The sequence below is a fragment of the Populus nigra genome, chromosome 10, assembly GCF_951802175.1.
Source record: "Populus nigra chromosome 10, ddPopNigr1.1, whole genome shotgun sequence".
Lineage (NCBI taxonomy): Eukaryota > Viridiplantae > Streptophyta > Magnoliopsida > Malpighiales > Salicaceae > Populus > Populus nigra.
Window position 1 is genome coordinate 10289467 of NC_084861.1, and position 14386 is coordinate 10303852.

Consider the following 14386-nt stretch of genomic DNA (forward strand, 5'->3'; position numbering starts at 1 on the left):
AAATAAAATGATAATTATACTAAATTAATAATAGCATATCTAGGTGCATAGGAAATTAATTTACCATGACTTTTAGTTCACACACACACACGCACATATATATGATATTGGCGAGGAACAAGTCCCTTCGTGGAGTATCATCATCTTCCCACGATATACTGAAAAAGATAATATACTGTATATTCTATGATACTGAGTAGAGTTAATAATTAATTCATGGGATATAGCAACTTGTAAACAAATTTGGAGTATTTTATTTCTTTTTATGAAAATACCCTATAAATTACATTTCATATATACTATATATTTTACGACACCGAGTAGAGTAAACAATTAATCCATGGGATATCCTTAACAGTAACTTCTCATTAAAAATGTAAACAGGCATGGAGTTTTTTTTTTATATATATGAAAACACCCCTGCTATCTGCTGCATTGTCTATAAATTTTAGTAAATTACAGCACATCTGGACCATTGAGAACGCACAATTCAGCACAAATTTTATTGCGACAGAAATAATCAAACTTGTAATATTGGCATCCAGCATGCCTGATCTTGCTAGAATCTGGATATTTTAACTTGAACCTCCGAAGAAAAAACATAAAACATTTACATGCACCAACAAAAATAAAATATTATTTTTAATATTTTTTTAAAAATAAATTATTTTTAACATCAGAACATCAAAACGATAAAAAAACACTAAAAATAATTTTTTTAAAATAATTTTTTTAATTTTAATAAAAAAACATGTTAAAACTCACTCTCAAAAAGAGATTATTAGAACTTTGTTCATGTAATTTGTTACAACTGTGTTCATGTAATTTATAAAAACATTCAATCAATTCTCATGGTTTAAAAATTAAATATTTAATTTCCATGTTTTTAAGATATATTCAAAACTGTTTTTTTTTTTTACTTTACTCCATAACATTTTCAATTAACTTTTTTTTGTTAAGAAATAGAAAGAGGAGATAAAGGAGATAAAATGAACATATACTTAAATTAAACATGATAAAAATTAATTAAGATACTATTGATTAATTTATTTTAATAAATCATAGAAATTAAGTTATAATTCACGCTTGATAATAACTATTTTTTATTAGAACACGAGGAAATCTGAAAATCTTAACTTCACTGACTCGCGAAAAACAGCGAAAATAGGGGAGGGGTCGGTAAGATGGCTAGAAGGTGGGCTCAGGAGTCAAAATAGAAGAGCCCCCGAGCCACGGGTTTTAATTTAAAAAAAAAAAGGTCCAAGTGGTGGTCCACCCTTACGACAGCCTGCCTGGGGTTGGTGTGTCCTACGTGTAACTTTTTTCTACAGCTTCAACTCGTCCTATTTTAGTCTTTTGACAGGCCACCCTACCTGCAACATGCGCGAAATTCAGATTTTGCCCTCTAACCGCAAACATTTAGCCAAAAGAGTCCTTATTGTTTATATTTAATCAAATGAAATCTTTTGTTTTTAGTTCACCAATAATTTTCACCATTGCATGTAGAATCACAGGGTCTGGGTGAACAAAAAATTTGAAAAACTAATTAAATTAAAAAAATCAGAAAAATAACAAAAACAAAATTGAATCGTGAAAAAATTTATTAGAATTTTTAAAAAACTGACCGGTTTGGTTTTATAAGTCTGAAACTGAAAAAACCAAACCGAATTTAAACCGAAAAAGACCCGAGCCAAATCAGGAAAAAACCAAGCCAAGCCAAAAAAATCAAGTGAAATCAAGCCAAACCGGTTTGAACTGGTTTTTGTTCTAAAATAACTGAACCGAAACCAATCGATTTGAATAGGTTTCGGTTTCTTTTTTTTAAAAAAACCGTTTTAATTATTTATTTTTGATAAAAACCAAATAAAAAATGATTGTCCCTAAGATTTATAGATAACCATCTAGCTAGCAAGATAGGGATGGAGGGGCTCAATCAATATAAAAAGCTAGCAGAAGCCATGGCTATTCTTCCCAAAAAAAAATTTATAAAATTTTAAGGTGATATTTAAGGGTTTATTTATTTATTTTAAACCTCAAAATAATTAACAAAAATGATGCCGAGTGTTTTTTTAATTAACTAGAAAGTCCTAGTTTGGTGTATTACAGAGAATAGGATACTATTGAATTAATGTTTAAAAATGGGGGACCATAAGTGATTTATCTCTCTCCACCGACGATCTCTGCGCATCAAAGATGGGCAGACGCGTAAAGCCGGACTACCAAGGGCTGAGATCAAACACAATAACTCAAAATCAGCCATTGGATCCACCAAAATAGGTGTAAATGACAAATAAATGAATGAATCTAGTCCAAATTACGTTTTCGGGGGCCACGCCACACCTGCCTATAAATAAGCACCTCTGCCTTTCCTTGTTAACTCGCACTGCATAGCTAAGCTTGACAAGAAGAGGAAACACCATTTTCTTTCAAGCAGAGCAGCATCTCTACTCTTTCTCGCTAATCTCTCAAGGTCGGTAGCTTTTGTCTTTAAGTCACCAGGCCTTTGGATTCTTTCATGTTTGTTCTTTGGTTATTGGATCTGGATATTTTCGTTGGTTTGATTCGCTGTTACTATACGCTTTTGGGAATTTATAGGTTGAAAATTGAGTTTCAGTTGCACTTGTCATGTCCATGCATATCATTATTTCCAATTTTAGATCTGTTATTGTTCTTGTGGTCCTCTGTTGTTAATGGTGATTTCTTTTTAGATCTGAATATGTCATGGGAGAATGCTTTTCTTAATGAACTTAGATTTAACTAATTCATGTTATGTGGTGGGTGCTGGTTGGTTTAGCTTGTCGGGATTGAATCCTGTCTATACCGTGGACAGGGATTTTTTGAGGGCTAGTGAAGCTTAAGGACTACCGAGGCTTCAAATTAATTGAAAATAAAGTGATTAATTATTAATGTGTGTGTGTGTATGTGGTGTTAGTTGTGTTTTGAGGAATTTAATGATGGAATTTTTGTATGCTATGTGCAGCTTGAAAGAAATGGCAGAGACTTTCCTATTCACATCTGAATCAGTGAATGAGGGACACCCAGATAAGCTCTGTGACCAGATCTCTGATGCCGTACTCGATGCTTGCTTGGCGCAAGACCCTGACAGCAAGGTGGCATGCGAGACTTGCACTAAGACCAACATGGTCATGGTTTTTGGCGAGATCACCACCAAGGCTGATGTAGATTACGAGAAGATTGTGCGTGATACTTGCAGAAACATTGGATTCACATCTGCCGATGTGGGTCTTGATGCCGACAATTGCAAGGTTCTAGTTAACATTGAGCAACAAAGTCCTGATATTGCCCAGGGTGTACATGGTCATTTCTCCAAGAGACCGGAAGAGATTGGTGCTGGTGATCAAGGCCATATGTTTGGCTATGCCACTGACGAGACCCCTGAATTGATGCCTTTGAGCCACGTTTTGGCTACCAAGCTTGGTGCTCGCCTCACTGAGGTTCGTAAGAATGGAACTTGCGCATGGTTGAGGCCTGATGGAAAAACCCAAGTTACTGTTGAGTACTACAATGAAAATGGAGCCATGGTTCCTGTCCGCGTCCACACTGTTCTCATTTCTACTCAACATGATGAGACTGTGACAAATGATGAGATTGCGGCTGATCTCAAGGAGCATGTCATCAAGCCCGTGATCCCTGAAAAGTACTTGGATGAGAAGACTATCTTCCATCTTAACCCTTCTGGCCGTTTCGTCATTGGTGGACCTCATGGTGATGCTGGTCTCACCGGGCGTAAGATCATTATTGACACTTACGGTGGATGGGGTGCTCATGGTGGTGGTGCCTTCTCTGGAAAAGACCCAACCAAGGTGGATAGGAGTGGAGCTTACATTGTCAGGCAAGCCGCCAAGAGTATTGTTGCCAGTGGGCTTGCTAGGAGGTGCATTGTTCAGGTCTCCTATGCCATTGGTGTTCCTGAGCCTTTGTCAGTATTTGTAGACACTTATGGCACTGGAAAGATTCCTGACAAGGAGATCCTTCAGATCGTGAAGGAGAGCTTTGATTTCAGACCTGGTATGATTTCCATCAATCTTGACCTCAAGAGAGGTGGCAATAGCAGATTCTTGAAGACTGCAGCATATGGACACTTTGGCAGAGATGACCCCGACTTCACATGGGAGGTGGTGAAGCCCCTCAAGTGGGACAATAAGGTCCAAGCTTAAGGTCTCTATATCAGTTCCTAATGTATGGATATTTTGCCTATTAGCTGCAACTCTCTACTATGGGAGTTTGCCTATTGCCTTTCAGCCTGTCTTCTTTTTATTTTTTCTTCGTTTTACGTGTTCTTTTGAAGATTGTTGTTCGATTGTTACCTGAGAAAAGAACAAGTTGAAAAAAGAGGTATTCTTATGTGTTTCCGTTGCTGCTGCGTAGATAAGAGCTAATAATGATGTATGTAAGGAAGTGGGAACGGCAGCAGAGCTGCAATGTATGATTCTTTTCGCCATTCAATACAATGTTTACTTGCTGCTGCTTTTGTTGAATCTGGCCGGTGACAAATCTTCTTGTCCGTTTATAATATGCCTGACTGTTAGTCTCTTTTGTAACTGATATGCTGTGACTACTTATATGGCGCGACCTCACCTGACAGCATCTGTGCATGAACATGTGTCGGTGATTGGTGAAAGAATGCCTCTCCGTTTTGTGGATGCTTAATTGCTTTGATGAGTTGCTGTCCTTGTCATTGATGAGGCGGTGGATGTGAGCTTATTCGTAGCACCAGGTGATGCAGTTTTGATTATTTGTTATATTTGTTGGGTTTTCTCGGGACCAATGCTTACAGATGTTTTTGCCTGCCAGTCTTGACATTGTTGCTTTAAACAGGGTCAGCTAGAAAATGCCTCAAGTCTTTTCTAGCATTTAGAAAAGAGCAAATTATAGCTCACTATTATTATTCTTTTAATTTCTAAATTGCCTCTTTTAAAAAAAAAAATCATGTAATAATCTATGGTAGGTGAGTGTCAAATATTTGATTACAAATGACGACTATTATGGACAAAAAAACAGTTTAATCAATACAAAGATTTCAGTTATAATAAATAAATATGAAAGCATGGAGACTCAACTTGGGGTTTTTCTAAACAAAGTGATTAACTAATTATTTCAGTGACAACAACATAGGTCTTGGATAATAATTTACTCTTTGAAAAATGAACCATACGTGGCTCTCATTGGCCCGGCTTGTCTCGGTCAGATTTACATGCATTCGAACTTGTTTCGGCATGGACAGTCAAGTAATTTAGGATTTTGCACAAGAAAGAGCCCTCTCTGGTTTAAAATTTGATCTTTCTTGGAAGGAAACTGATGTTTACCCGTTGCCCTTATCCACCAAGGAACATGGAATTTTCTAATCAAAACTCGAAAGCTTAAAGCACAAACAAGTGCTGTTATATAACTCGTCGCTTGATTTGAATGCGAACATGGTGGCTACCGATGCATGAAAACCAGTGTGATGGCAGAAGCATTTTCACCTCCAATTGTCTAAACTCTAGTGGATGCTCAGCCACAATCAGACAGATGCCAGAGTCAAACCCATCCTTTCAACAGCGGCACTTCTGATGAGATGTCTCGCTGATCGGAAGTGTATGAGCCGGTAAGTACATAGTCCATCGCTGTCCATTCTCCTGATTTCTTAACTGTCCTAGTTGAAGGCCTCGTGGATTGCCACTTGTCAGCGGAAGAGTTTTTTGTTATGCTGCTAGTCAACGACAACAATGGCCTCGGAAAATGCCACCCCACATGGAGGAGGGCTTTTCAAATGCGCTAGCCTTTTCCAATCTCATGCGACGCAATGCACATGCAGGTCATGTTCCTCGTCTAAATTATACTATGAGCAGCTTGGCCCGCATGGGCAAGGCTTACAGGCAAAAGAAGTTCTCGGAGCTTATTGTACACGTCGGAATAGAAAACATAACATTACGAAGTTTATCATGCCATTTGTTAAATCTAAAATTTACATAATTTTTATAGCGTTTTATGTTTTTTTCCAACTTGGTATCAATTTTGAAATATTTTTATTGATTAAAAAGGAATTTAAAAAACTCATATCCTAAAAAACTAAAATCAAAAGATAATATCTTTCAAGACTATATAATCTCAATACATATAGAATTTAAAATCTTAATTATTCTTGATTTTTAAAATAAATACTATATATTGTATTATTTGATTTCATAATTTTATTAAAAACATACTTAATTAAAAATAATAAAGAATCAAATAATACAAAAATAAACTCTTATAATAAATAACACTGTGAATCTCCTTTTTTCTTTCAAATTTCCCTTTTCCTCTTTCTCCATCTCCCTTCCTTCCCTCAACATTCTTTTTAATCCGCCTCCAAACATATCTGTAAAAATTAAAAAGAAGGTAGAAAACAATCCAAAACAGTATAAAAATGTCTCCAATACAAGTTAAGGCGACGAACCCACGAAACACAATCCTGCAGACAACTAGACAAAGTTAACACGAGAGGACCTGTAAACGTATATGTTGAAATTAAGAGGTCGTGGCTGGCGAGGGAGGGAGATCGTGGAGGTGTGTCTGGTGGTGAGGATCGAAGAGAGGACGCGGGGATGAACGACTGGTGTGTGTCCGAGGAGAAGGAAGGGAAGGGAGAAGGTGGGGCAGGCAAGACAGAGAGAAGGGAGGGAGGAGAATAAAGGAAAGAGAAAAAAGAAAGGAAAAGGAAAGAGATTTGAAAAGAAAAAAATAAATTAAAAAAATATGCGTGTCACACTAAGAACGCTATATGCGTACAAAATTTGCTTAATGCATCTGACGAAATAAAATATCCCCGATGAATCTCTCTCTCTCTCTTTTTTATATAAAAAAACATGATTTCGTATAAAAAATTAATGATATATCATGTTTTAATGCAGTCCCTGATTTCATATCCTGCAGAGATGTTCAGAAGAAGTCAATATTGAAACTTTTATATGCTGCAGAGATGTTCAGAAGAAGTCATTGAAACGATTGAACTTGATGACATAAAGTTCTCCGTAGTAGGAATTCCTGGCCGAAGTGGCCTGTCTACTGAACAGCGTAAAAGGTTAACTATTGCAGTGGAGCTTGTTTCAAATCCATCAATAGTATTTATGGATGAACCAACATCAGGTTTAGATACTAAAACAGCTGCAATTGTCATGCGTGCGTCGAAGAACGTAGTCGCCACAGAAAGAAAATCAGCTGAGCATTGATGTCTTTGAGGCTTTGATGAGGTGGAACAGGTAGTGCTTTTCTTTTATTGGCATTATGAGTTATGTACTAACAGCTTTTGGATCCATGTCTATAGTTAATGCAACTAAGGGAACGTTTGGTACTGTGTTTGTATCTGCGTTTCGTCAAAATTTGAAATTTTTTTTTTTTGCTAAAAGCGAGTGCAGTTTATACTTTTTGGATCGTTTTGATGTGCTGATGTCAAAAATGATTTTTAAAAAATAAAAAAACATCATTGACATGCATTTCGGCACGAAAAGCTATTTAAAAAGCACCCGCAACCACACTGCCAAACACGCTCTAAATTTAAGGAGGAGCCAGCCCATTTTAGCTGATATCAACAGGATTCATAATCTTCTCACTTGTATCACAAGTCGAATGACTAAGACTCTAAGAGGGAGAATTTTTCATGCAGTTGATTTTAATGAAAAGAGGACAGGTTATACATTCAGGAATGCTCCGTCACCATTCATGTAAGCTTATTGAAATCTTACTTGTAACAATCATCATTTTTTATCGGCAGCTTGTCTTCCCCTTGCTATTTTAGACCTGACAGACATTTTCTAGAGTGTGAAGTTGATACAGATAACTGATTTACATGTCTTCACTGCTGAACTGGGTATTTCAGGTTCGTCAAAGGTCAATGATAACTATAATCCTGCAACGTGGATGTTGGAGGTTAATTCTGCATCAATGGAATCAGAACTTGGATTAGATTTCGCAGAACTTCACAAGGAGTCTCTCTGTACCTGTAAGTATATATTTCATTTCCATTTCCTGGAGAGCAAGACTTCATGGAAATCTTTGATAGCAGATTTTGTTTCTCAGAATTTCTTACATGATATGAACCCGTCATGCAGTTAGAGGATTATTAAAATAATCAGAACTTCAATTGTAGGCTCTGAATTAATCATAAGCGTCATTTTATTCCTTGATCATAGGGAGACATCTGAGTGGACCTCCACCACGTTCAAGAGGCCAGCAGTTTTCCACAGGGTAGACGGGAGCGGTTTCCAGCATGCTTGTGGAAGCAACACTTGTCCTACTGGAAAAGTCCTGTGTACAGCTTGGCATGATTCATCTTCATGATCGTTTCATCGCTGTTGTTTGGAATAGCCTTTTGGCATAAGGGAAGGAAATGCTAGTTCATCTTTCCCTTCAACTTAAATCAGAAAAGCAGTATCAATTTAAGAGCTTATGAATTCTCTTTCCTCTGTTCTTGTAGCGCAGGTTCAACATCACTTTCATCAGCACGAAAGTGTCGTTTACTTTTCATATTAAAAGTTACATGATTAGCTGTCACATAATGTTCCATATATATGATAATACAAGGAATTCTGCAGGTGACTGTTGAAATACCATACGTACTACTGCAAGCAATTCTGTACGTAGCGATCACATATCCAACAATTGGGTACTGCTGTATTAGAAATTAGTGTCCTGTATTAGAAATTTGTAACTATACTAATTATGCGCAGAAAATTCGCAAGTGATGGATTTGGTGGTATTACCTCTGCCCCACATCATGATCCTTAAATGGTTTTCTCACATCACAACATGGAGAAATTCACAAGGAAATCTTCATGTTTGGGGTGCTTAAGACAGTCAGTTCCTTTCTACAAGATTGTTGTGGCTTTCGACATGATCAATTGGGCACTGTGGCTGTTCTTCTTGTTGTTTTCCCAGTTGCTTTCGCATTTCTATTCGCATATTGCATCAGGAAATTAAATTTTCGGAGGCGATGAATGAAGATCCAACCAACCATGTTCGCCTCTCAAAGATTTTCCTGCATAAGCAAAATTACTCGGATAACGATCATATTCTGACGAAACATGATATCTGAATATAAATAAGAATTTATATTTCTTATTCAATCTACCATGAAAATTAAGTATAACTCTAAAATGCATTAGTTTTCAGTTTTTTTACTGTGCAAGTCTCCTCTGTACATCACATTCATTCAGATTACTGCTCCATTGTTTATCCTCTTACATATTACTTGGAGTTGTGCAAACTTTTTATTTTTTCAATTTGGTCCTCCAACTTTTTTTTGATGATACAGTCCTAATTAAAAATCAATTGATTTTGATTTATTATGAAAGGATGTAATTGAAAGAAGAGGGACCAAAATGAAAAAGATGTCAAACATAAGTGGTGTGCTATAAATGTCTCAAAAGATGCACTTTGGTCCTTGAACTTTAAAATCACACAAATTATACAATTTCAGTACCTTAATATTTTTACAATTCAATTGTGGTACAAGAGTTTATTTTTTGTTATTTTTTAGTCCATGGTTGAGAGAGGAGAGAGAGGGGTCACCGAATTCCAACAGTAAAGAGAGAGAAATATTGTTGACACCGATTTAGACTACCAAAACAGACGATATTTATTTCAAATGATTATATTTAATGAGAGCGGTTTATATTAAATATTTTTTTACCTTTAAAGTTCGTGAAAAAAAAATTAGTTTCGGATTGATTTTGGTTTTTTTTATTTTTTAAGGTCACAGATAGGTTTATTACAGTTCTTATGGTGTTTTAGGTCAAAAATGGATTGAAAAACAAGTTTTTGAGTAAAAAAAACTTAAATCCTGATTTTTTAGCCACTACAGTAGCTGAAATTTACTCAAATCAGATGATGCATTGTATGATTTTTTTTTTTCAAAAAATTTGGACCCCAATTGCAAACATAAAAAATTAATGGCCCAGTCACGCAGACTTGTTAGGGTCCTGATAAAATGGGTCAGGCAATTTGCCCTGGCCTTCGCTTTATTTTTTTCTATATTTTTGTTAAAATTTATGATTTTTTGTGGTTTTTCTCTTTAAATTTTCATAATTTATACTAAAATTGACATCCTTCTCTTTTTTATTTTGTTTCAAAAGTCTTTTAAATTACAATTATTTTTTTAGTTATACATTTAAATTTGAAGAGTTTTTCTTATTTATCTATAATTTTTTTTGTATGGAGGAGATTTATTTTTGAAAAAAAAAATATTTTCAAAAAATATTTCTAATATGTGTAATTTTGCAATGTGTTTTTTTTCCTTTTATTTTATATGATCAAATTAATTTGTATTTGTATTTCTATTATTGTTACTTGAATAAATAAATTATTTTAATAAATAAATTTAACTAATATAATCGGCTATATTTTAATATTAAATATCTTAATTTTCATTTTTATAATAATTTTTAAAATTTTATTTTTATATATTTTATAATATATAGATACTCATTATCATTCCTAGACGACATTATCATCTATCTAGGTGATAAGTGAACCTGCAATGGATTCTTCATCACCATCGTACGCTCTGCCCTCTCAGACAAATCAACATCATCTCCATCCACAGCCTTCCACTCAAATTTCCAAATCAAATTAGCCACATAATACTCCAAATGAAGCACTGCTAATTGGTAACCTGGACAGATTCTCCTCCCCGCACCAAACGGCATCATTTTAATCTCTCTACTCCCTGTGATATCAAATTCTCGCCCAATTCCATTATCATGATTCAGGAACCTTTCCGGATTGAATGCCAGTGGATCTTCCCACGCCTTTGGATCCCACCCCATCTCAGCAACCAGGAAATTTATGGCCGCGGTCTCTGGTATCAAATATTCATTATTCAAAACAACATCTTCCCTCGCCGCATGTGGAGCCAAAAGACGTGCAGGAGGATGCCGCCTCAGGCCTTCCAGAATCACTGCTTTCAAATACGGCAGCCTTTTCAAATCAGACTCGCTTACCTCCTCCCGATCTCCATTTCCAACAACCCCTTTAATCTCCATGAATAATTTGTCTTGAATTTTTGGGTATTTGACCAGATTTGCCATGATCCATTCCAAGGCAGTTGTCGTTGTATCAGTGCCCGCATTTAGAAACTCGCTGCATAAATTAGCAATTTCCACCTCATTAAGCTTTTTGTTTTCATCAGGAAGTTCCAGACCTAATAATGTATCAACATAAGATACAACATGATGATGTTGAGTTTCCATTCTTTTCCTCTCTTCCTCTTGCAGATTCTTTCTTGCTCTTATTAATGGAATTGATGCATCTTGTTGGCATTTACGAAGCTGATAGAATTCCTCCCAACGCCTACGCAACACGATCTTGGTCATTCTTGGCCATAAATTGAGTATATTAAACTTATTGAAACTCAAAAAGGCTCGTCGCTGAACTTCCTCAATTTGTTTAATCTGGGTTTCATTAACATTATCACCAAAACACATTACGACTAACAGACAAAACATGGCATATAGAAAGTGCTCCCTAACACAGATAGGCTGACCAGACTTTTCTTGGGATTCCAGGCGATTCATAAGGATTTGTAGCACCCACCGGCGCGAAAGAGAGAAACATTTCGCGCGGGAAGGGTGGAGAAAATTTTCAGTAAGATTTCGCCGCAGGAGACGCCAAGTCGGGCCATAGAAAGCGAGACTAATAATTCGCTGATTGCTGCTGACAATCTTTTGAGTAGCAGAAGCTGGTGGGCGATTAGCAAACATTGCACCATTTTGGATTAAGACCTTGTGAGCTAGGAACCGGTCAGCTATAAAGATGACAGGGCGGGAGCCAGAGTAGATAGTTATAATTGGGCCTAACTTGGCATGGAGTGAATTCAGGTTGGAGTGGATATCAGAGGGAGTGATGCGGACGAGCTGTAGGAGGTTGCTGATCACTGGAATGGATTGGGGGCTTGGAGGGAGTTTGTAGAGAGTGGGCTTCGTGTTGATAAAGTATCGGTTGAGAATGAATCTGAGGATGCCGGAGACGGAGATGGAGATGAAGATGGAAAACAGGATGAGGAGCCAATGATTCATATTGAAACTAAAAAGTGATTTGTTATCGATAGCAGCTTGTACTTTCATGTTGGGTACTTATAGACATAGATATCGAACCTCATCTAGGGGTTGACTCTGCCGGGAGCCGGGCCAAGTCATAGTAGTTCACTTAAGTTAACTTGAATTTTATTTTTTAAAATTAATTTAAATTGACTTGAATTTATTTTTTTTCACGATTCTTTCTCTTAAAATTTATATTTTTTTTATTTATATTTATCAAGTTTTATTCAATTACTATAATACCTTTTATTTATTTATATTTATTGTTTAAGACTCCAAGAATTTTATTATCTTTTCCTATTAATTCTTTCTTTTTTATTTTCAAAACATCAAATTCATCAGTGATGTATTAGTTTACTTGCCACTGTGGTTAGACCGTTGTTTATTTTAATATATAAAAAAAATATTCGAGCTCTAATAAAATTTTTAACAATATTATTAAACATAACCTAGCAAATTAATTTTAAAATATTCTAACCTGATTTTTTATTTAATTTAAATTTTAAATTAAATTATATAGAAATTATTTGGAATGTGATTCAATGACCTTTATCAATTTAAAAACAACCTAATGCACCCAACTTTTAAAAACCGCACACGCGTGGAGCTGCTAGACTAGGCCTGCACCTGTTTTTTATTTATGAGCGGATGACATGTATGTTCCTATCGCATGTTCTGTATGTTTTACAGTGCAGTCTTTTCACTTTAAATTTTTTCTTCCTACTACTATAATTGAAAATTTTATCTCGTGAATTTAGGTTATAAAAAGATTTTAAAAAATTAAAGATGTAATTAGAAAAAAAATAAAAATTAAAAAAAGGGTAATTTTCATCCTAGTCAAAACTTAAATTCTGATAGTTGTTTGTATAATATAATAATACTATGTCATAGACCTGGCAAACGATACAAGTTACAAGAGCAGAAAAATGAAGAGATTAATTTAGAATAGATAGGCTGATCAGATATCGTTGGTTAGCCTTTTCAGATAAAAAATAATTTATATGAATAATAAAAAAATAATTTGATTAAAAAAATAATTTAAAATGATATATTTTTTTAAATATTAAGACGTTAATATATTGAATTGATTCAGATCCACTCGAGTTAACCTGTTAAATCTGTAACTTGAATCACGAGATTAAAGCAACCCTGTAGAAAGTAAATTGAACTAAATCATGAACTTTAATTTAATATTGAATGGTGAAATTGAGAACAAATAATTAAAAAAAAAGAACATAATTAACTTGGGTTAACTGATCAAACTCGTGACTCAAGTCATTAGACCCGGATAATCTCGTTGAAAGTAAGTTGAAATAAAGTATGAAGTCTAATTCTTATATAATTTAATGTTGAATGATGAAATTAAAAAAAAATAAATAAAAAATTGATCCTAGTGAACTGTGTTAACTTACCAAATTCGCGCTCGAGATCATGAAACCGGAATATCTTTGTACAAAGCAAACCAAAACAAATTATGAAGTTTAATTTTATACCTCTCAAATTTTAAAGGAAAAAAAATTAAATAGATAAAAAATAAAAAAATAAATTAATAGGTTAACTCACTAAACTCATTATTCCAATCATTGTATTGGGATAATTTAATATAAAAAAATTAAAACAAGTTAAATTTTGTAGGAAACCAAATATTAGAACAAAAAAAGAAAAAAGAAAAAACAAACCTCTGTCCAGTCAGCATTGAAATTTGATGAGGGTAACGTAGAATTCCCCTCCTCAACCAGCTCTTGTTAAATTAAATTCCAGGACATCAACATGCGGACAAAATGACAGTTGCTTCCCATTAACTTGAGTTAAAGCGGAAAGTCCAACAAATCTGCAAGAGGTTCTGAGATCATGGAAAGCAGATTCATTGATCTAGAAGGTGGTCCCACCACAGCACTTATCAGGGGCATCAACGTCAATACATGTGGTGTTGCACGCTGCACGTCAGAAACCTCAACCTCAACTTGGAGCGCTTCCTCTTTTTCTAGAAGCTGATAACGTCAGTTCCATATGGAAAAATATAACAATATTAAATACTTCGCAATTAAATATAACATTATAAAATATAATTAAATCTATCACTACTTCACAATTATAACATTATTAAATATAACAATTATAACATTATTAAATAACTAAAAAACATTTATATTTTAATTTTTTTTAAAATATTTTTTAATCATAAAAGTAAACGTGTGGTTATAAACTGTTTCCTGGGCCACTTTCTGTAGTCAATGGTGGTAAGTCCGTGGAGGTCCGTCTGATTGAGAATAAGTTGGCGATATCATGGATGATCTGGATCCACCTCA

General features: G+C 34.9%; 3 protein-coding genes and 1 long non-coding RNA gene across 4 annotated transcripts; 3 read left to right on the top strand and 1 right to left on the bottom strand.

Moving 5' to 3' along the window:
- Window positions 1-2311: 2311 nt before the first annotated feature.
- Window positions 2312-4499, top strand: LOC133704604 (S-adenosylmethionine synthase 3). The gene is made up of 2 exons (XM_062129481.1): window positions 2312-2470; window positions 2981-4499. Exon 2 carries the CDS (start codon window positions 2991-2993, stop codon window positions 4176-4178), a length of 1188 nt encoding a protein of 395 aa, XP_061985465.1. The 5' UTR covers window positions 2312-2470; window positions 2981-2990; the 3' UTR covers window positions 4179-4499.
- Window positions 4500-5742: 1243 nt separating this feature from the next.
- Window positions 5743-7214, top strand: LOC133705289 (ABC transporter G family member 30-like). Its single transcript, XM_062130427.1, has 2 exons — window positions 5743-5904; window positions 6963-7214. Exons 1-2 carry the CDS (start codon window positions 5743-5745, stop codon window positions 7212-7214), a joined length of 414 nt encoding a protein of 137 aa, XP_061986411.1.
- A 325-nt stretch (window positions 7215-7539) lies between these two features.
- LOC133704364 (uncharacterized) lies at window positions 7540-9095 on the top strand. Its single transcript, XR_009844049.1, has 3 exons — window positions 7540-7706; window positions 7862-7984; window positions 8175-9095. It is a non-coding gene; the product is annotated as an uncharacterized LOC133704364 (long non-coding RNA).
- A 1287-nt stretch (window positions 9096-10382) lies between these two features.
- LOC133704777 (cytochrome P450 89A2-like) lies at window positions 10383-12119 on the bottom strand. Its single transcript, XM_062129748.1, has one exon. It carries the CDS (start codon window positions 12102-12104, stop codon window positions 10494-10496), a length of 1611 nt encoding a protein of 536 aa, XP_061985732.1. The 5' UTR covers window positions 12105-12119; the 3' UTR covers window positions 10383-10493.
- Window positions 12120-14386: the final 2267 nt, after the last annotated feature.